This window comes from Lagenorhynchus albirostris, chromosome 9 (genome assembly GCF_949774975.1).
Source record: "Lagenorhynchus albirostris chromosome 9, mLagAlb1.1, whole genome shotgun sequence".
Taxonomy (NCBI): Eukaryota; Metazoa; Chordata; class Mammalia; order Artiodactyla; family Delphinidae; genus Lagenorhynchus; species Lagenorhynchus albirostris.
Genome location: NC_083103.1, coordinates 82,102,626 through 82,126,546, shown reverse-complemented (window position 1 = coordinate 82,126,546; position 23,921 = coordinate 82,102,626). Strand labels below are relative to the sequence as shown.

The window sequence follows — 23,921 nt, the reverse complement described above, 5'->3', positions numbered from 1 at the left end:
GTTTATGGAAAGAGTGTGCCTCACCCTTTCCAACCCATTTCTGTGTGGGTGTTTGCTCAGCTGCCTGATGTGTAGGAGTCATTCAGCTAGTTTCTGGATTTTTCTCAGAGGAATTTCTCAGAGTGTTAAACATGTGGTCCAAGTCCTTTGCTCTTCATGTAGAAGCTGAGGGTTGGGGATTCCCTTCCAATTGTATGGCACTATGCTGGGAGTAGTGTTTATGGAAAGAGTGTGCCTCACCCTTTCCAACCCATTTCTGTGTGGGTGTTCGCTCAGCTGCCTGATGTGTAGGAGTCATTCAGCTAGTTTCTGGATTTTTCTCAGAGGAATTGCTCTGTATGTGTGTCTGTGGAAGGAAGGGAGTTTAGGAGCTTCCCTTGTCTCCATCATAATCCCTCCAACTAAATCAGTCTTTTCTACTTCATATATTGTTACTTAGTCGTTATATAGATGACTTGAATGTGATGCCATCTACTAGGGCTGTTTAATACAGGCTGTTATACCCATTAGGATATTATAACTATTAATTCTTTTAATTTTGTATTGGTTTGTCAATGTCAGCAATTCCGTTCTGGCATGATAATCTGTAACATATTGTCTTTTTTTTTCCTTCTGAATTCCATTGTTTGGAAAGAATAGATGGTATTAAAACCTTCTATTTGCTAGAGTCTCCTTGTATAATGTCATTGTGACATTATAAGTCACATCAATAAATGTCTCTCTTTTTCTCTTATGGTGATTAATATCAGGATATATTTGCTTTAAGATTTATAGTTTTATAAAATATTTTGAAACATCCAGACTACAGGCCTACTAAAAGCAATGGAAAAAACAAGTAAAAATTTCTCAGTATTTTCATGATAATATTAAGTAACAAAATTATACTTTATTCAAGAAACACAATACAATAAAACTTTAGAGTTTACTGATGTATTTTAATATCTCAACTCCATAGTGAAACCTAGTTCACTAAAGACTTAAAATTCCTGTCTCAAAGTATGATGGCCCACTTGCCACATGAAAAGAGTGGATGAATATGAATCTGTTTTGCAGCATTTTGTTCTTTCCATGCTTTGAGTGCAAGATCCTCACCAAAGAAATATGTGGTGGGAAAAGAGGAAAAGGAGAACACATTCTTAACTTCTCTAGGATAAACCACTTTTGAGATCAAGCCCTTAGGGAAGATATGATACTGCCCTTTTTATCAGGGTACTCTGATAAATCAAGGAGAATGGCCCTCTGCATGGTCAGTTTTCCCCCGCACTTGCAAAGTTAACAAGAAATACTTGAGCCTTGCCAAGAAATCTAAAAGGACTTGACTTACACCTTTAAGAATTTTATACTAATGCCTGTATGTTGTACAAACAATAAACATCTATATATATGTGAAAAGTTGACAGTATTAAAATAATTTGGATTACTCCCAACAAAAGACTTTCTTAAATAGCCATTTCAAACTTGTTTTTCATAAAATTAAAAAACATGGGTCATCAATTTTAATCATTCTTGTAATACATCTAAGTATTGACAATCTTCATCCATAGAGTAGCACATTTATCATTCACACAGACAAAAGGCCATTATCTAATTTGCCAAGTAATATCATAGTAAAACAAATATTATAATTAGCTTTAAAGGTCACTATGGCAGATATCAAGCTTATCTGCACCAAAATATATTGAATTAGAAATATGATCACTGTGATTAATGAAATACAATTGTTTTTAAGGAAAGACAAGAAAAATTTAACAAAATTTTTCCACCATTTGAGCTACCACCTCCTCCCCTTTAGTGTGCAGTGTGCATCTCCATTATACATTAATATATTACCTAGATTCTCTTAGAAGACCCAGGAATGCCTACTCACAAAAAAAAAGAAAGAAAGAAAGAAAGAAAAAGAAGCAATTTCCTACTGGCACCAGCAAGCTAACTACTTAGGAGATTAGGAGATAACATTCCTCTCTCAATCCTGTAAGGGGTCACAATGACCCACTATTGCCTTGTTGGACTATGTAAACTGTCAATATGTTACTTTGATTCATAATCCTTTATCTCAAAAAATTATGTTTTGACCTCTAAGTTGTGCAGAAAATCTCGTTGCTTTGACCTCTAATGGGCAGAACAGTCCTCAGAGCTTTCTGAAAGACTAACTAGCAGGTTATAATCCTCAGGTAGGCCTAAATAAAATTTTCCATTTCTTTCTTAGATTGACCATTAATTTTTTTGTGGACACATAAGAGTACTATCCTATGTGTTATAAAAAGCTTAGTAAGTAATATAGTTTAATAATAGAGCACTATTTCAAGGCACAGTTAACATAATCTTGAATGTTTGAGCAATTCTTATGAAAAATAGAAAATAAAGAGTTCTTACCAAGTTTGCAATGATATAATGGTAGCCTTTAACATGCTTTCCAACACTCACAATCTGTGAAGATATAAGGAAATATGAGAAAACCAATTTAACTTTACTGAATGATCATATTTTTAAAAACAGAATTTTAACTATTCTAGCATAATGCCATGTGGAAACATGTTGAGAAAATGATATCGTTTCTCTTATGAAAGTGGTTTATCCTAATTATAAGAAATTCATAAGCCACACTAAAAATTAAGTGGTTGAAGTAAAAAAAAAACAAAAACCCTGTAATTTAAATCCCACTGTATAAATGACCAATCATTTCATTATATCTTGTTCAGAAAACTACTATGCTATAATCCCCTCAAAGAGAATGACAATGTTATGAGACAAACCAATAGTTTACATATATTTCTAAAAAAGAATACTTTAACATAAGAAAGAAAATTATTTTGGTTCAAAGAATTTAGATGTACTTAATTTATTGATGATTTATAAGAATTCATGATAGACTGTTAGGTGCCTCAACTGGTGAGAATCATTTTCTATGAGTAGATTGGATCGTTGTCCTGAAAAGCAGGTAAGATTTTTCTAGGCAAAATCTCTGTTTTTAGATACCTCTGATACCACAGAATACCTAGGTAATTCTCACTTTCCTATGGATATAGCAATATTTTATTATGATAAAAAGAATAAGGACAGGGGACCTTGAAGATGGCGGAAGAGTAAGACACGGAGATCACCTTCCTCCCCACAGATACACCAGAAATACATCTACACGTGGAACAACTCCTACAGAACACCTACTGAACGCTGGCAGAAGACCTCAGACCTCCCAAAAGGCAAGAAACTCCCCACGTACCTGGGTAGGGCAAAAGAAAAAAAAAGAAAAAACAGAGACAAAAGAATAGGGACAGCACCTGCACCAGTGGGAGGGAGCTGTGAAGGAGGAAAAGTTTCCACACACTAGGAAGCCCCTTCGCGGGCGGAGACTGCGGGGGGCGGAGGGGGGAGCTTCGGAGCCGCGGAGGAGTGCACAGCAATGGGTGCGGAGGGCAAAGCGGAGAGATTCCCGCACAGAGGATCGGTGCCGACCGGCACTCACCAGCCCGAAAGGCTTGTCTGCTCACCCGCCGGGGCGGGCAGGGCTGCGAGCTGAGGCTGGAGCACAGGGAGAGGACTGGGGTTGGCGGCTTGAACATAGCCTGAAGGGGTTAGTGCACCACGGCTAGCTGGGAGGGAGTCCGGGGAAAAGTCTGCACCTGCTGAAGAGGCAAGAGACTTTTTCTTCCCTCTTTGTTTCCTGGTGCGTGAGGAGAGGGGTTTAAGAACGCTGCTTAAAGGAGCTCCAGAGACGGGCGCGAGCCGCGGCTAAAAGCGCGGACCCCAGAGACGGGCGCGAGCCGCGGCTGAAAGCGCGGACCCCAGAGACGGGCGCGAGCCGCGGCTGAAAGCGCGGACCCCAGAGACGGGCGGGAGACGATAAGGCTGCTGCTGCCGCCACCGAGGGGCCTGTGTGCGAGCACAGGTCACTCTCCACACCCCTCTTCCGCGGAGCCTGTGCAGCCCGCCACTGCCAGGTTCCCGGGATCCAGGGACAACTTCCCCGGGAGAACGCACAGCAGGCCTCAGGCTGGTGCAAAGTCACGCTGGCCTTTGCCGCCGCAGGCCCGCCCCGCACGCCGTGCCCCTCCCGCCCCGCCGGCCTGAGTGCGCCAGAGCCCCCGAATCAGCGGCTCTTTTAACCCCGCCCTGTCTGAGCAAAAAACAGACGCACTCCAGCGACCTACACGCAGTGGCAGGGCCAAATCCAAAGCTGAGCCCCTGGAAGCTGTGAGAACAAAGAAGAGAAAGGGAAATCTCTCCCAGCAGCCTCAGAAGCAGCGGATTAAAGCTCCACAATCAACTTGATATACCCTGCATCTGTGGAATACCTGAATAGACAACCAATCATCCCAAATTAAGGAAGTAGACTTTAGGAGCAAGATCTATGATTTTTTTCCCTTTTCCTCTTTTTGTGAATGTATATGTGTATACTTCTGTGTGAGATCTTGTCTGTATAGTCTTGCTTCCACCATTTGTCCTAGGGTTCTATCCGTCCATGGTTTTTTTTAAAAATGTTTTTTCTTAATAATCAATTTTAATTTTAATAATGTTATTATACTTTACCTTCTTTCTTTCTTTCTTTCTTTCTTTCTTTCTTTCTTTCTTTCTTTCTTTCTTTCTTTCTTTCTTTCTTTCTTTCTTTCTTTCTTTCTTTCCTTCCTTCCTTCCTTCCCTCCTTTAGACAATGAATCATCCCAAATTGAGGAGGTGGTCTCTGACAGCAAGATTTATGATTTTTCCCCATTTACCTCTTTTAGTGAGGGTGTATGTGTATGCTTCTGTGTAAGATTTTGTCTGTATAGCTTTGCTTCCAACATTTGTCCTAAGGTTCTATCTGTCCCTTTTTTTTTTCTAAATAAGAATTTTTTAATTCAATAATTTTATTATACTTTATTTTATTTTTACTGTATCTTCTTTCTTTCTGTCTTTTTTCCTTCTTTCCCTCCTTCCTTCCTTCCTCCCTCCCTCCCTCCCTCCTTTCTTTCCTTCTTGCCTTCTTTGCTTCTTTCTTTCTTTCTTCCTTCCTTCCTTCCCTCCTTTCCTTCTTTCTTTCCTCATACTTCTACTAATTCCCTCTACTTTTTCTCCCTTTTATTCTGAGCCGTGTGGATGAAAAGCTCTTGGTGCTCCAGCCAGGAGTCAGGGCTCTGCCTCTGAGGTAGGAGAGCCAACTTCAGGACACTGGTCAACAAGAGACCTCCCAGCTCCACATAATATCAAACGGCGAAAATCTCCCAGAGACCTCCATCTTAACACCAGCACCCAGCTTCACTCAACGACCAGCAAGCTACAGTGCTGGACAACCTATGCCAAACAACTAGCAAGACAGGAACACAACCCCACCCATTAGCAGAGAGGCTGCCTAAAATAATAATAAGGCCACAGACACCCCAAACACACCACCAGACGTGAACCTGCCCACTAGAGAGACAAGATCCAGCCTCATCCACCACAACACAGGCACTAGTCCCCTCCACCAGGAAACCTACACAACCCACTGAACCAACATTAGCCACTGGGGAAAGACATCAAAAACAGCAGGAACTACGAACCTGCAGCCTGCAAAAAGGAGACCCCAAACACAGTAAGATAAGCAAAATGAGAAGACAGAAAAACACACAGCAGATAAAGGAGCAAGATAAAAATGCACCAGACCTAACAAATGAAGAGGAAATAGGCAGTCTACCTGAAAAAGAATTCAGAATAATGATAGTAAGGATGATCTGAAATCTTGGAGATAGAATGGACAATAGAATGGACAAAATGCAAGAATCAGTTAACAAGGACCTAGAAGAACTAAAGATGAAACAAGCAACGATGAAGAACACAATAAATGAAATTAAAAGTACTCTAGATGGGATCAATAGCAGAATAACTGAGGCAGAAGAACGGATAGTGACCTGGAAGATAAAATAGTGGAAATAACTACTGCAGAGCAGAATAAAGAAAAAAGAATGAAAAGAACTGAGGACAGTCTCAGAGACCTCTGGGACAACATTAAATGCACCAGCATTTGAATTATAGGGGTTCTAGAAGAAGAAGAGAAAAAGAAAGGGACTGAGAAGATATTTGAAGAGATTATAGTTGAAAACTTCCCTAATATGGGAAAGGAAATAGTTAATCAAGTCCAGGAAGCACAGAGAGTCCCATACAGGATAAATCCAAGGAGAAATACACCAAGACACATATTAATCAAACTGTCAAAACTTAAATACAAAGAAAGCATATTAAAAGCAGCAAGGGAAAAACAACAAATGACACATAAGGGAATCCCCATAAGGTTAACAGCTGATCTCTCAGCAGAAACCCTACAAGCCAGAAGGGAGTGGCAGGACATACTGAAAGTGATGAAGGAGAAAAACCTGCAGCCAAGACTACTCTACCCAGCAAGGATCTCATTCAGATTTGATGGAGAAATTAAAACCTTTACAGACAAGCAAAAGCTGAGAGAGATCAGCACCACCAAACCAGCTTTACAACAAATGCTAAAGGATCTTCTCTAGGCAAGAAACACAAGAGAAGGAAAAGACCTATAATAACGAACCCAAAACAATTTAGAAAATGGGAATAGGAACATACATATCAATAATTACCTTAAATGTAAATGGACTAAATGCTCCCACCAAAAGACACAGATTAGCTGAATGGATACAAAAACAAGACCCATATATATGCTGTCTACAAGAGACCCACTTCAGACCTAGAGACACATACAGACTGAAAGTAAGGGGATGGAAAAAGATATTCCATGCAAATGGAAACCAAAAGAAAGCTGGAGTAGCAATTCTCATATCAGACAAAATAGACTTTAAAATAAAAACTATGAGAAGAGACAAAGAAGGACACTACATAATGATCAAGGGATCGATCCAAGAAGAAGATATTTACAATATTTCTGCAATATTTATGTAAATATTTATGCACCCAAAATATTTATGCACCCAAAATAGGAGCACCTCAATACATAAGGCAAATACTAACAGCCATAATAGGGGAAATCGACAGTAACACATTCATAGTAGGGGACTTGAACACTCCACTTTCACCTATGGACAGATCATCCAAAATGAAAATAAAGAAGGAAACACAAGCTTTAAATGATACATTAAACGAGATGGACTTAATTGATATTTATAGGACACTCCATCCAAAAACAACAGAATACACATTTTTCTCAAGTGCTCATGGAACATTCTCCAGGATAGATCATATCTTGGGTCACAAATCAAGCCTTGGTAAATTTAAGAAAATTGAAATTGTATCAAGTATCTTTTCTGACCACAATGCCATGAGACTAGATATCAATTACAGGAAAAGATCTGTAAAAAATACAAACACATGGAGGCTAAACAATACACTACTTGATAATGAAGTGACCACTGAAGAAATCAAAGAGGAAATAAAAAAATACCTAGAAACAAATGACAATGGAGACAAAACGACCCAAAACTTGTGGGATGCAGCAAAAGCAGTTCTAAGGGGGAAGTTTATAGCAATACAAGCCCACCTTAAGAAGCAGGAAACATCTAGAATAAACAACCTAACCTTGCACCTCAAGCAATTAGAGAAAGAAGAACAAAAAAACCCCAAAGCTAGCAGAAGGAAAGAAATCATAAAAATCAGATCAGAAATAAATGAAAAAGAAATGAAGGAAACAATAGCAAAGATCAATAAAACTAAAAGCTGGTTCTCTGAGAAGATAAACAAAATAGATAAACCACTAGCCAGACTCATCAAGAAAAAAAGGGAGAAGACTCAAATCAATAGAATTAGAAATGAAAAAGGAGAGGTAACAACTGACACTGCAGAAATAAAAGAGATCATGAGAGATTACTACAAGCAACTCTATGCCAATAAAACGGACAATCTGGAAGAAATGGACAAATTCTTAGAAATGCACAACCTGCCAAGACTGAATCAGGAAAAAATAGAAAATATGAACAGACCAATCACAAGCACTGAAATTGAAACTGTGATTAAAAATCTTCCAACAAAGAAAAGCCCAGGACCAGATGGCTTCACAGGCGAATTCTATCAAACATTTAGAGAAGAGCTAACACCTATCCTTCTCAAACTCTTCCAAAATATAGCAGAGGGAGGAACACTCCCAAACTCCTTCTACGAGGCCACCATCACCTTGATACCAAAACCAGACAAGGATGTCACAAAGAAAGAAAACTACAGGCCAATATCACTGATGATCATAGATGCAAAAATCCTCAACAAAATACTAGCAAACAGAATCCAACAGCACATTAAAAGGATCATACACCATGATCAAGTGGGGTTTATTCCAGGAATGCAACGATTCTTCAATATAGGCAAATCTATCAATGTGATAAACCATATTAACAAATTGAAGGAGAAAAACCACATGATCATCTCAATAGATGCAGAGAAAGCTTTTGACAAAATTCAACACCCATTTATGATAAAAACCCTGCAGAAAGTAGGCATAGAGGGAACTTTCCTCAACATAATAAAGGCCATATATGACAAGCCCATAGCAAACATCATCCTCAATGGTGAAAAACGGAAAGCATTTCCACTAAGATCAGGACAAGACAAGGTTGCCCACTCTCACGTCTCTTATTCAACATAGTTTTGGAAGTTTTAGCCACAGCAATCAGAGAAGAAAAGGAAATAAAAGGAATCCAAATCGGAAAACAAGAAGTAAAACTGTCACTGTTTGCAGATGACATGATACTATACATACAGAATCCTAAAGATGCTACCAGAAAACTACTAGAGCTAATCAATGAATTTGGTAAAGTGGCAGGATACAAAATTAATGCACAGAAATCTCTGGCATTCCTATATACTAATGATGAAAAATCTGAAAGTGAAATCAAGAAAACACTCCCATTTACCATTGCAACAAAAATAATAAAATATCTAGGAATAAACCTACCTAAGGAGACAAAAGACCTGTATGCAGAAAATTATAAGACACTGATGAAAGAAATTAAAGATGATACAAATAGATGGAGATATATACCATGTTCTTGGATTGGAAGAATCAACATTGTGAAAATGACTCTACTACCTAAAGCAATCTATAGATTCAATGCAATCCCTATCAAACTACCACTGGTATTTTTCACAGACCTAGAACAAAAAATTTTGCAATTTGTATGGAAACACAAAAGACCCCGAATAGCCAAAGCAATCTTGAGAACGAAAAAAGGAACTGGAGGAATCAGGCTCCCTGACTTCAGACTATACTACAAAGCTACAGTTATCAAGACGGTATGGTACTGGCACAAAAACAGAAAGATAGATCAATGGAACAGGATAGAAAGCCCAGAGATAAACCCATGCACATATGGACACCTTATCTTTGATAAAGGTGGCAGGAATGTACAGTGGAGAAAGGACAGCCTCTTCAATAAGTGGTGCTGGGAAAACTGGACAGGTACATGTAAAAGTATGAGATTAGATCACTCCCTAACACCATACACAAAAATAAGCTCAAAATGGATTAAAGACCTAAATGTAAGGCCAGAAACTATCAAACTCTTAGAGGAAAACATAGGCAGAACACTCTATGACATAAATCACAGCAAGATCCTTTCTGACCCACCTCCTAGAGTAATGGAAATAAAAACAAAAATAAACAAATGGGACCTAATGAAACTTCAAAGCTTTTGCACAACAAAGGAAACCATAAACAAGACCAAAAGACAACCCTCAGAATGGGAGAAAATATTTGCAAATGAAGTAACCGGCAAAGGATTAATCTCCAAAATTTACAAGACTTCATGCAGCTCAATAACAAAAAAACAAACAACCCAATCCAAAAATGGGCAGAAGACCTAAATAGACATTTCTCCAAAGAAGATATAGAGACTGCCAACAAACACATGAAAGAATGCTCAACATCATTAATCATTAGAGAAATGCAAATCAAAACTACAATGAGATATCATCTCACACCAGTCAGAATGGCCATCATCAAAAAATCTAGAAACAATAAATGCTGGAGAGGGTGTGGAGAAAAGGGAACACTCTTGCACTGCTGGTGGGAATGTGAATTGGTTCAGCCACTATGGAGAACAGTATGGAGGTTCCTTAAAAAGCTACAAATAGAACTACCATATGACCCAGCAATCCCACTACTGGGCATATACCCTGAGAAAACCGAAATTCAAAAAGAGTCATGTACCAAAATGTTCATTGCAGCTCTATTTACAATAGCCCGGAGATGGAAACAACCTAAGTGCCCATCATCGGATGAATGGATAAAGAAGATGTGGCACATATATACAATGGAATATTACTCAGCCATAAAAAGAAATGAAATGGAGCTATTTGTAATGAGGTGGATAGACCTAGAGTCTGTCATACAGAGTGAAGTAAGTCAGAAAGAAAAGACAAATACCGTATGCTAACACATATATATGGAATTTAAGAAAAAAAAATGTCATGAAGAACCTAGGGGTAAGGCAGGAATAAAGACGCAGACCTCCTAGAGAACGGACTTGAGGTTATGGGGAGGGGGAAGGGTGAGCTGTGACAGGGCGAGAGAGAGTCATGGACATATACACACTAACAAACGTAGTAAGGTAGATAGCTAGTTGGAAGCAGCCGCATGGCACAGGGATATTGGCTTGGTGCTTTGTGACAGCCTGGAGGGGTGGGATAGGGAGGATGGGAGGGAGGGAGACGCAAGAGGGAAGAGATATGGGAACATATGTATATGTATAACTGATTCACTTTGTTATAAAGCAGAAACTAACACACCATTGTAAAGCAATTATACCCCAATAAAGATGTTAAAAAAAAAAAGAATAAGGACAAAACAACATCAAGAGACTTTTCCTTCTGCTACATTAATCTTTTCTATGAATGTTTTTTAGAAATGTTTAGAAAATTAGAAACTAAGAAAGTTTAGAAAAAAGTAATCAGATATTTTAAAAAGTGCAACTTTATTTCCGTACTAGAAATTAAAATTCTTATTTTGTGAAACTGAAAATTTCTTTAATTAGAGAAACTCTAATGACAGTTACTAATGAGCAGCTTTGTAGCCTCATTGGTGTCCTCAAAGGTAACAACACAATATAAGATTTACATATACTTTTATTATTATTTTTTTGCGGTACGCAGGTCTCTCACTGTTGTGGCCTCTCCTGTTGCGGAGCACAGGCTCCGGACACGCAGGTTCAGTGGCCATGGATCACGGGCCCAGCCGCTCCACGGCATGTGGGATCTTCCCAGACCGGGGCATGAACCTGTGTCCCCTGTATCGGCAGGCGGTCTCAACCACTGCGCCATCAGGGAAGCCCTACATATACTTTTTTCATTAAAGAAAAAATTGAGTTATTTTTGGTATTTTAATATCTTCTAAAATAATTCTTTGTAAATTAGTGACTTGTGTATGAAACACAGGAAAACCATTTTAGTTTATTATTATTTTTTTCAAGATAGCAGAAGCAGCTTTATTCTGAAGCTTGCATAGCTTTGCACAAATAAAGCATTGGTGATATCTAGTATTTTAAAAGTTGCCGTATGAGTATTACATGTTTAATTAATAAAACAATTCAATTTAATGAAATGTTTAGATAATCCCAGAAATGTTTCAACAGAACTTCAGTCAGAGACATTCACGGTGAGAATTACTGCTAGTAAGTACCAGCTTATTCCAAACAATATTTGTGAACTAGGGAGCTACAATAGGGTTCTCATTTCCATTCTTATTCATGTCCCATAACCACACTTTCATGCAGGTGCAAATTTTATTCCTGAGAGATTGGAGTTAATTTGTGCAATATTGTCACCTTGCAAGCTGCCCAGCACCAGAAACAACCTATCTTATTTATAGCTGAAAAGGAAAACAGCTGGAGGCCAACAGATGCACTAACTGTCACTCTTTACATTCTACTCCACTCCTTGGTTAGTTTTTAACCAGAGCCAAGTTGGCCTCATGTTAACTCCTCCGTTTTATATGCTCACCTGCTCTTCCCCTCTACCAATCTATTTTTCCCAAGGGGTCCAATCCAGTTTTTGTTTTTTAAAATTTTTATTGGAGTATAGTTGATTTAAAATGTTGTGTTAATTTCTGCTGTACAGCAAAGGGAATCAGTTATACATATACATGTATCCACTCATTTTTACATTCTTTTCCCATATAGGTCATTACAGAGTACTGAGAAGAATTCCCTGTGCTATACAGTAAGCCCATACTAGTTATCTATTTTATATATAGTAGTGTGTATATGTCATTCCCAATCTCCCAATTTGTCTCTCTCCCCTTTTTCCCCTCAAGTTTGTTTTTTGATTGGGTTGTTCGTTTTTTTGATATTGAGCTGCATGAGCTGTTTGTATATTTTGGAGTTTAATCCCTTGTCAATTGCTTCATTTGCAAATATTTTCTCCCATTTTGTCGGTTGACTTTTCATTTTGTTTATGGTTTCTTTTGTTGTGCAAAAGGTTTAAGTTTAATTAGGTCCCATTTGTTTATTTTTGTTTTTATTTTTATTACGGTAGGAGGTGGATTGAAAAGATCTTGCTGTGATTTATGTCAGAGAGTGTTCTGTCTATGTTTTCCTGCAAGAGTTTTATAGTATCCAACCTTATAATTAGACCTTTAATCTGTTTTGATTTGATTTTTTTGGTATGGTGTTAGGGAGTGTTCTAATTTCATTCTTTTACATGTGGCTGTCCAGTTTTCCTAGTACCAGTTATTGAAGAGACTGTCTTTTCTCCATTGTATATTCTTGCTTCCTTTGTCATAGATTAGTTGATCATAAGTGTGTGGGTTTATCTCTGGACTTTCTATCCTGTTCCATTGATCTATATTTCTGTTTTTGGACCAATACCATACTGTCTTGATTACTGTAACTTTGTAGTATAGTCTGAAGTCTGGGAGTCTGATTCTTCCAGCTGTGTTTTTCTTTCTCAATATAGCTTTGACTATTCAGGGTCTTTTGTGTTTCCATACAAATTGTAAAATTCTTTGTTCTAGTTCTGTGAAAAATGCCATTGGTAATTTGATAGGGATTGCATTGAATCTGTAGATTGCTTTGGGTAGTATAGTCACTTTGATAATAACAATTCTTCCAATCCAAGAACATGGTATATCTCTCCATCTGATCTGCTTGTGTCATCTTTGATTTCATTCATCATTATCTTATTGTTTTCTGAGTATCTCCTTAGGTGGGTTTATGCCTAAGTATTTTATTCATTTTGATGCAAGGATAAATAGGATTGTTTCCTTAATTTCTGTTTCTGATCTTTCATTGTTAGTGTATAGGAATGTAAGAGATTTCTGCATATTAATTTTATATCCTGCAACTTTACCAAATTCATTGATGAGTTCCAGTAGCCTTCTGGTGGCATGTTTAGGGTTTTCTATGTACAGTATCAGGTCATCTGCAAACAGTGACTTTACTGTTTTCTTTTACTTTTCTTTTTCTTCTCTGGTTGCCATGGCTAAAACTTCCAAAACTATGTTGAATAATAGTGGTGAGAGTGGGCACCCTTGTATTGTTCCTGATCTTAGAGGAAATGCTTTCAGTTTTTCACCATTGAGAATGATGTTGGCTGTGGGTTTGTTGTATATAGCCTTTATTATGTTAGGTAAGCTCCCTCTGTGCCCACATTCTGGGAAGATTTTATCATAAATGGGTGTTGAATTTTGTCAAAAGCTTTTGCTGCATCTATTGAGATGATCATATGGTTTTTATTCTTCAATTTGTTAATATGGTTTATCACATTGATTGATTTGCATGTACTGAAGAACCCTTATCTCCCTGGGATAAATCCCACTTGATCACAGTGTATGATCCTTTTAATGTGTTGTGGTTTATGTTTGATAGTATTTTATTGAGGAGTTTTGTGTCTATGTTAATCAGTGATATTGGCCTGCAACTTTCTTTTTTTGTGATATCTTTGTCTGGTTTTGGGATCAGGGTGTTTGTGGCCTTGTAGAATGAGCTTGGGACTGTTCCTCTCTCCGCAATTTTTGGGAAGAGTTTGAGAAGGATAGGTGTTAACTCTTCTCTAAATCCTTGGTATAATTCACCTTTGAAGCCATCTGGTCCTGGATTTTTGTTGTTGGAAGATTTTTAATCACAGTTTCAATTTCATTATTTGTGATTTGTTCATATTTTCTATTCTTCCTGGTTCAGTCTTAGAAGGTTGTATCTTTCTAAGAATTTGTCCATTTCTTCCAGGTTGTCTATTTTATTGGCATAGAGTTGCTTATAGTAGTCTCTTATGATCCTTTGTATTTCTGCAGTGTCAGTTGTAACTTCTCCTTTTTCATTTTTAGTTTTCTTGATTTGAGCCCTTTCCCTTTTTTTCCTGATGAGTCTGGCTAAAGGTTTATCGATTTTGTTTATCTTCTCAAAGAACCAGCTTTTAGTTTCATTGATCTTTGCTTTTGTTTTCTTCATTTCTATTTCATTTATTTCTGTTCTGATCTTTACGATTTCTTTCTTTCTACTGATTCTGAATTTTGTTTGTTCTTCTTGCTCTAGTTGCTTTAGGTGTAAAGTTAGGATGTTTATTTGAGATTCTTCTGAGGCAAGATTCTAGTGGTATAACCTTCCATCTTAGAACTGCTTTTGCTGCATCACATAGGTTTTGGATTGCTGTGTCCCTAGGTCTTTTTTTTTTTTTTCATCTTTGATTTCTTCAGTGATCCACTGGTTGTTTATTAACATATTATTTAGCTTCTATGTGTTTGGTTTTTTACATTTTTTTTCTGTAATTAATTTCTAATCTCATAGGGTTGTCAGAAAATATGCTTGATATTATTTCAATTTTCTTAAACTTACCAAGGCTTGATTTGAGACCCAAGATGTGATCTATCCATGAGAATGTTCCATGCACAGTTGAGAAGAAAGCGTATTCTGCTGCTTTCTGATGAAGTGTTCTATAAATATCATAGTCTGCCTGTTCTAATGTGTCATTTAAGGCTTTTGTTTCCTTACTGATTTTCTGTCTGGATGATCTGTTCATTGACGAAAGTGGTGTATTAAAGTTTCCCACTATTATTGTGTTTCTGTCAATTTCTCCTTTTATGGCTGTTAGCATTTGCCTTTTATATAAAGGTGCTTCTATGTTGGGTGCATATATATTTACAAATGTTATATCTTCTTCTTGTATTGATCACTTGATCATTATGTAGTGTCCTTCCTTGTCTCTTGTAACAGTCTTTAAGTCTATTTTATCTGATATGAGTATTGCTACTCTAGCTTTCTTTTGATTTCCATGTGCATGGAATACCTTTTTCCAACCCCTCATTTTCAGTCTGTATGCATCCTAGGTCTGAAGTGGGTCTCTTGTAGACAGCATATGTATGGGTCTTGTGTTTTTTTTTATTGGAGTATAATTGCTTTACAATGTTGTGTTAGTTTCTGCTGTACAACATTGTGAATCAGCTATATGTATACATATATTCCCTCACTCTTGGACCTCCTTCCCACCCACCATCCCACCTATGTAGGTCATCACCAAGCTGAGCTCCCTGTGCCATACAGCAGTTTCCTATGGGTCTTGTTTTTGTATGCATTCAGCCAATCTATGTCTTTTGGTTGAAGCACTTAATACATTAATATTTAGGGTAATTATCAATATATATGTATCAATATGTAAGTTCCAATTGCCATTTTCTTCATTGTTTGGGTATTTTTTTTTGTCCCTTCCATGCCTCTTTTGTTCTCTTCTCTTGCGGTTTGATCACCATCATAAGTTCTGTGTTTGGGTTGCTTTTTCCTTTTTTTATGTGTACCTATTGTACTTTTTTGGTTTCCATTTCCGGTTTGGTTTTGATAAAGTAGTATATATATATATATATATATATATATATATATATATATATATATATATATATATATATATATATATATATATATATATATACACACACACACACACACACAAAGTTGTTTTAGGTTGCTGGTCTCTTAATTTCAAATGCATTCCAATTTCCTGCATTTGTACCCTCCTCTTCTTATGGTTGCTTGTTTTAATATCCTATTTGTGTATGGATGACTTCCTTTACCAGTGAGCTTTCCCATTTGTAATTTTCTTGTTTCTCATTGTGGCCTCTTTTTTATCCCTGAACAGAGAGGTTCCTTTAGGATTTGTTGTAAAGCTGTTCTGGTGCTGCTGAATTCTCTTAGCTTTTGCTTATCTGTAAAGTTGTTGATTTTTATGTCATATCTGAATAAGCATCTTGCTGGGTAGAGTATTCTTGGTTGTTGGTTTTTCCCTTTCATCACTTTAAATATATCATGTTACTCCCTTCTGGCCTGCAGAGTTTCTGCTGAAAAATCAGCTGATAATATTATGGGAATTCCCTTGTATGTTATTTGTTGCTTTTCCCTTGTTGCTTTTAATATTTTTTCTTTGTATTTAATTTTTGTTAGTTTGATTAATATATGTCTTGGCATGTCTCTCCTTGAGTTTATCCTGTATGGGACTCTCTGTGCTTCCTTGAGTTGGGTGAATATTTCCTTTTCCATGTTAGGGAAGTTTTGGACTATAATCTCTTCAAATATTTTTTTCAGGCCCTTTCTCTTTCTCTCCTTTTTCTGGGAACCATAAAATGCAAATGTTTGTGTGCTTAATGTTGTCCCAGTGGTCTCTGAGACTGTCCTCATTTCTTTTTATTCTTTTTTCTTTATTCTGTTCCACAGCAGTGATTTCCACCACTCTGTCTTCCAGCTCATTTACTCATTTTCTGCCTCAGTTATTCTGCTATTGATTCCTTTAGTGTATTTTTCCTTTAGGTTGTTGTGTTGTTCATTTCTGTTTGTCTGTTTGTTAAATCTTCTATTTTTGTTGTTGTTGTTGTTGTTGTTAATCATTTCTTGTATCTTCTCAATCTGTGCTTCCATTCTTTTTCCAAGATCTTGGGTCATCTTTACCATCATTACTCTGAATTATTTTTCTGGTAGATTGTCTATCTCCTCTTCATTTAGTTTTTCTTGTAGGTTTTTATCTTGCCCCTTCCTCTGCAACATATTTATCTGTCATTTCATTTTGTCTGCCTTATTGTGTTTGTGGTCTCCTTTCTTCAGGCCACAGGGTGTTAGTTCCTCTTGCTTCTGGTGTCTGCCCCCTGGTTTGTGAATTTGGCCCTGGGGCTTGTTCAGGCTTCCTGATAGGGGGGGGACTGATGCCTTCCCTCTGGTGGGTGGAGTTGGTTCTTGTCCCTTTGGTGGATAGGGTCATGTCAAGTGGTGTATTTTGCGGTGTCTGTCAGCTTAGTATGACTTTAGCCAGTCTGTCTGCTGATGGGTGGGGCTGTTTCCCGGTCTTGTTGGTTGTTTGGCCTGAGGCATTCCAGCACTGGAGCCTGCAGGCTTTTGGGTGAGGTCAGGTCTTGGTGTCAAATAAGGACCTCTTGGAGATCTCACACAGATTAATATTCCCTGGAACCTCTGATACTAGTGTCCTTGCCCCATGGTGAACTACAGCCAACCCCCGCCCTCCCAGGAGACCCTCCAAGACCCCTAGGTAGGTATAACCCAGGTTCCTATGGAGGTACTGCTTTGTGCTCAGTCCCAGTGCATGTGAGACCCTGTGTGCACCTTCCAAGAGTGAAGTATCTGTTTCCCCCAGCCCTGTGGAACTCCTGTCCTCAAGCCCTGCTGACCTTCAAGGTTAAATGCTCTTGGGGTTCTTCCTCCTGATGCCAGATGCTCAGACTGTCTTGGAGGTTTATTTTTATATGGGAACATCCCTATATAACCTCCATAGGTTTAATTTGTGTGTGTGTGTGTGTGAGGGCTGTTTTTAGTATCAATGTCTGCCACCTCTTTCCTCAGTGTATGCTGGTCATTATCCCCTTGATAGGGTGTTTGAGTGGTTTTGTGGTGACCAGGCCTGCCCTGGATAGTAAGCAGGGTCTCCCTTTACTCTGTGGTTGTCAATGCCTGTCAAGGGCAGGGTCTGCTTCCCAGTTGTTTGAATGGAGGCCCCCAGATTTGTCTCATAGCTGTTTCTGATCTACGGAGCGAGGTAGGTGAGATTGGAGCACTCCCACTGGGAAAGAAGCCACTGAGTCTTCCTCCTCTGGAGCAGTTCACCTGTGAGCATGCTGCATTGTATCACCTTTCACCCGTTGTGTGAGCTTACAAGTTATTCTTGTTGTTGGCACTGCTCTCGGCCCCACCTTAACTGTGGGTATGCTGGCAATTGGCCCCGGTGTCTCTCAGGCATTGTTTTCAACAGTCCACCAACATAGATCCACTGAAGTCAGCTCCCAGGATTGCAGTAATTATAGATCTGGACCTACTGTGGGCTCTATGGGGGCAGCTCAGACTCTGGCCTGGCCCATCACCTGTGTATGTGCTCACAAAGTCTGCAGCTGCTAAAGCTAGACCTGTCTTGGCTGCAGGAGCACTCATTGACCACTCAGATATTCTGCAGTCACTGAGTTTACAAAGCCAGTCATGGGGGTGTAATTCTGTGGTTTGTGCATCTGTGAGGAGAGATTTTAGTTCTTCTTTCTTAGTTGCAGTGCCCCTGGTTTCAGCTCCGCCTCTGCGTGGGGGAGCAGGATGCCAAGGGCGTAAGAGAGCTGGCCACAGCAGGGATGGGGCATGAGGTGTGGCCAGGGGCTGCAAGTGCGAGACAGCCAGTCCCAGCAGGATCCCTTCCTAGTGTGCTGGGGAGGCAGGGGCTGGAGCATGGGGAGAGAGGCTGCAATGGCAGCCCTGCCCTTTGTGCATCACTCAACAATGACACTTCACTTCTATGGAGGTCTGGGCTTCCTCCAGGAGCATTCCTGGCTGTAGAGCTCCTCTTTCCCATCCCCTCAGGCTGTCTCCTCACATCCAACAGCAGTCCTCTCCCCAGGTCTGCTCTCCAAACCCCAAGTTCCAGCACCCAGGTCCTGTCTGCACTGGCAGACACATGTCTCAAGCTGGGGTATGCAGAGCTGTGACTTGGACCCTCTGTGTAGATCTCACTCTGTCCTGCCTGCTACAGACTGGTTGCTGCACTCTCCTCTGAGCTCCCAAAGCTCCCCTTCTGTCCCAGCTGATCTCCCTGCTGGTGAGGGGGCTTCCCCAGATGCAGGAACATGTTCTCTCCTTCAGCTTCCCACCAGAGGTGTGGGTCCTGTCCCGCTTCCTCTCCTCTCCTTTTCCCCTTCTTCTTTCTTTCATCTTACCTGGTTATGCAGGGATTTTTCTTGTCTTTTTAGGTGTCCAAGGTCCTCTGCTAGTGTGCAGCAGGTTCTCTGTGAGAATTGTTCCACTTGTAGATGTATTCTTTATGCATTTGTGGAGAAAGTTGAACTCTACATCCTGCTACTCCTCTGACATCTTGACTTCTCAACCCTTTTATTTTAAACCCAGAACATATGAATTGTGTTGGAAAACAGAGTTTTGCATACATAGCTTTTGGTGAAATGGAGTTTCTGTTCATCTAATCTTTTCTTTTCAATTACATCTAAGACATTTTCTTTGTATTAAAGATTCTTCAGTTTCATTACAATGAGTTTGGATTTTTACTTTTTAATTTTTGTTTACTTTGTTCAGCATTTTTGTGCTTCCTGACTATAAGGATTGTACTTCAACAATTCTGGGCAATTCTCAGCCAATATCCCATAACATATCCATTCAAAGATATTTTCTATTTGCTTCTAACAGATACTACAATGTTGGTATCACAGGGCCACCTTTATGATAATTTTCCAGTTTCCAGATTCCCAGATCACAGGGTATGGTATAAATTCAAACTACAATATGCCTAACAAAGGCTGTGATGACAAATTCTCACCGAAGATATCTCCCTCCCTACACTAAGCCCAGGCCAAGACAGAAAACACTTAAAAGTAGATTTTTTCTACTCTTCCTCTTTATTGAGATGTTTCCTTTCAATAGTTTGGCTTTATGTGGGATCCAAGATCTAACTTATTGCCTTGACTGAACACAAAGTTCTTGTTCTTGAGTGAGCATTAAATCCCCAGTCAGGCTACCCAATCTGACAACTTCCTTCAGCACAGTCATCTTGCATTCTTGACCCCTGAAGATTTTCTTTACTTTCTTTGATGTTCAGCTATACATTTGTAATGTTCTACATAGTATTCTACATGTTTTATATTGCCAGATTTATGTAGTCCATAATTTATCTAAAACTGAAATCCCCTTGACAATCTTACCATAAAGATGAGGACAAGCAATAAATAGATTGCAGTATAAAGAAAGTTTGGTAAATAAGCAGTTTAATTACTCATGTTATTGGGTAATGCAAACCTGAGTGGTTTAGCATGGGCTGAGCAGGCTGGAGCCCTCTTATTCTCTGGGTAGCTCAGTTACAGCTTTTGCAAAGATAATTATCAAAGATGGTTGGTACATATTTGGGAAACTGCATACTCTATTGTTGAATCTTACTAGAGATTCCTGCTATTTGATCTCAGCAAGGATTGTTGCCACTTGGCAATCCATTATTTATCTCTTGCTGATTCACTATAACTTTTCTCTGGTGTGGCTATTTAAGCCTTTTATGCACTCTCTTTAACCCCCTTACTTCTCCTGCCTCTTCTTTCTCAGCTTGCATTTTCTGTGTGTCTGTAGTCAATCACCTCTGATTTCTTTTAAATTCATTTTAAAGTATAAACACTTGTAAATGTTAAAAAGATATGGAACCAATGGAAATTCTGCACTAGGTGTCTCCATGAAGAAACTACTCTTGGTTCTAGATTGCTAGAAAGAACTATAATAAACTAGAGCTTATGTAATACATTTTCAAGAGGTGAGGATTTAACAAAACCACAAAGAACTGAAAGTGATGTAAATCCTGGCAGAAAAGGCCTTGCACAGCTTGATATGTATCAATATTCTGGAAACTGAGAACTCAAAGGCCAGAGGTCTGAAGATTTATTTACCTGGCTGGTTATGCTAGACAGAATACCATTTTTGCTGAGCCAGATCCTGGCTGGGAAAAAACAAATGTGCTAGACAAACTGTTGCAAAGGTCTCATTGCTTTTAAACACTCACCACCCTAACCTAGTGTGGCCATGGTGTAAGGTCAGATTTTGGTCCCTCTGCCAAGCATCCACCACTAGATGGAAATTTCTTTGTGAAAAAAACCCTAATTTATACTCTGTAGTAAAGTGTCCTACACCTAGAAGGTCATTTGTCTAAGGTTTTTTTTTTATGTCTGTGTAAAACTGACAATGTCGTGAGTATGGTTTTTCATAACTTTCATCATCACAACCAAAGTGAAGACTGTTCCGTAAAACAACCAAATCTGAGTGACTTAATTTTGCATGCAGATCAAACATTGTGTCTCTGTATTTCTGATGTTATTCTTTTATAAAGAGGGAAAATAAACAGCTTGAGGTGAAAGATATGTATAGCTGATTCACTTTGTTATAAAGCAGAAACTAATACACCATTGTAAAGCAATTATACTCCAATAAAGATGTTAAAATAAATAAATAAAATAAACCATTAAGAAAATACAGTAGCAAAAACAAAGAAGAAAGAAAGAAAAAGAAAAATAGCATTACCTTCATACAGTGTGTTTGGCCAAGTCATTAAGAGAAAACAATGCCTAGGGTGAGGACTTGGTTGCAATAATTAATTAAGGCCTTTCATAGAGACAGAAAAATGTAGGAGTAGAAAATCTGCATCTCCATTCTTTTTACCTTCTTGAAAGACACAGAGGATGCAACTAGACAAAGAATAATGATCAAGTGTCTGTTTAGAATTCTAACTAATAGGTTAGGAAAGATTATACAAGTTACATTGATCATTCTCTTTCAAAGGAGTCCATCTTTACAAGAATAAAATACTTACAGAAAGTGACTAATTGATTCCTTTAATTACTTTTTCTTGTTTGTTTTTTAGGAAACAAACAGCTGTTTAGAAGTATCTTTGGTGCTGGTCAAATGAGTCAGTTCTAAAATTAAGCCTAGGTATATTACCATGGTAAACCCCAGATGAGATCCCAACAATTGTTTTATTAACAAATTATGACATAATTGATATTTATGAATGTGACTTCTAAATATTTATTAATTTATTAAAATTAGGGAAAATGGATCCAGGACAGTTCCATCTTGATCTCACCCTTAGATAAATTTAATTCAATAGCTGTTACCTATGTACAAGTTTAGGGTAAGGGGATTCAAGGACTATAAAGTAAGTCAGTGCTGCTGTTATAAGGGTGTTTACTTTCTCGTAAGGGTATAATATTTAAATAGAAATGACTGAAATGCAGAGCAGAGTAAAGGGAGTGTTGTGGGTTTTAAGGAGAAGTGGTATCACTTGGTTAGGAGAATAGGTAGTTTTAAAGAGAGAACCGATAATAAATATTGATTAAAATATAAAGAAGTTAATGAGGATATAAATGTCACAAACACTAGTTTATTAAGATGAACTCAAGACTCCCAAATGAATGATAGTTCAGCCTTCAGTCCACAATCTGATTTTGTGTTAATTCTTTATATTTCAATGACTTATAAAGCACTCAGATGTCTTTCTAGATAAGAGCTTATATTACCTCAAATTATTATTATAAAGCTATGACCATTATATTGAGCACTATTTTTAAGCTAAAGATTTGCAATGGCACACTTGAGTATGAATGATTTTGGTTTCCCTTTTAATTTCATAAGTTAGCTGGAAATTCCTCTCCCAGGAATTGTTAATTGTTATTATGTTCCAGAGAATTCAGTGACAAGGAGAAAAGAGTACAACATATTTGGTGGTGATAGGGACATGATGCCTGGTAAATGTTCAAAATATTATCATGAAGACAGTCACTGTCACTAATACTTTTTTTTTAATAGACATTCCAAAGTCCAAAATGTCCCCTGAATGTTGATTTTTAAGGTGTTTCAAAATATATTATTATTGATAAAAACAAAAGCTTTAGTTTGTTTAGTTCACTTCAGTTCCATCAAAGTAAGACATAAGGCAAAGGACTTTTGCAAACAACCTGCAAACTTAAACTACAACTTGTAAGATAACAGCAGGCCCTCAGTATGATGCACAGATGGGGAGAGGAAAAGAAGGAATCCCTGACCAAAAAGGACTAAGGCTGTTTAGTGTGAGAAGAGATTCAGGGAGAAAATAGGGAATGAGAACTCTCTTCATATATTTAAAGATAAATATTTTATTTTCTTCTATACTTGGAAATGTTAAAAATTATAAAAGTTTCTAATTAGGACAAACTCTTTTTAGGGGAAAGGGAGGGGAAGAGAGTTGTCCATAATAAGATGGCTGCCTCTTAAAGTAGTGATCTCTCTCTCACTGGAAGTTCCTAGCAGATACTGACTGACTACAAGTAAAAGATTTTGAGTACCCTTCTTTGAGCTCTAGAATCCTGTACAAACTTAAATTCTTATGTCTGTATTGTTAGTCAATGTAATAAACACTACTGATGCTCCACCTACGTTTTTCCTCTTACTATTTCAATGCATAATTGCTCACCTTCTAACTGCCAGCCCCTGAATTTCCTTGACTCAGGGTCTTCTCTGATCTCTAGAGCCCACTTTGCCCTTGGTGGTGGGGAGACCAGGTTAGAAGTGCCAGGGAATTAATACATTCCTTCTCAGCAGCCCTCATACAACGATTGACAGAAGCTGGTGCATAAATACTCTCAACTCCTTGCCTCACAAGTGAGAAGATTCTGACATGTATGTTCTACACTAGCTTCCATTAATTAGTTTACGCTAATTTCAAATGAGATTAAGCCACTGTCACTCACATGATAATCTCCTAGATAAAGGCATCTTTTATTGACTGCATTTCTCCAGTCCGCTCTTAGTGTGTTCTTCCCCTCCTAAACCAACTGATTACACATACATCCTTGTCTTAAGATCTGTTTCTAGGGGAAACCAAACTAAGACAGTCTCCCAATAAAAAACTTACCAGTGTGGTAGTGAAATCAATAATGTAAAAAACACTTACTTTTTGTTGGCAAATTGTCCCAAACTTTTCATCTCTGTAGTGTAGCACATCTACATTATACTCTGTGTCCCTAG

The 23,921-nt window shown here is 38.2% G+C and overlaps 1 protein-coding gene across 1 annotated transcript in view; it reads right to left on the bottom strand.

Moving 5' to 3' along the window:
* Window positions 1-23,921, bottom strand: part of GRIA4 (glutamate ionotropic receptor AMPA type subunit 4) — a 509,744-nt gene that overhangs the window by 136,273 nt on the left and 349,550 nt on the right. Inside the window, exon 6 of the mRNA XM_060157932.1 lies at window positions 2,374-2,427. Within this exon, the coding sequence (XP_060013915.1) occupies window positions 2,374-2,427 (54 nt within the window). The remainder of the gene's footprint in view (window positions 1-2,373; window positions 2,428-23,921) is intronic.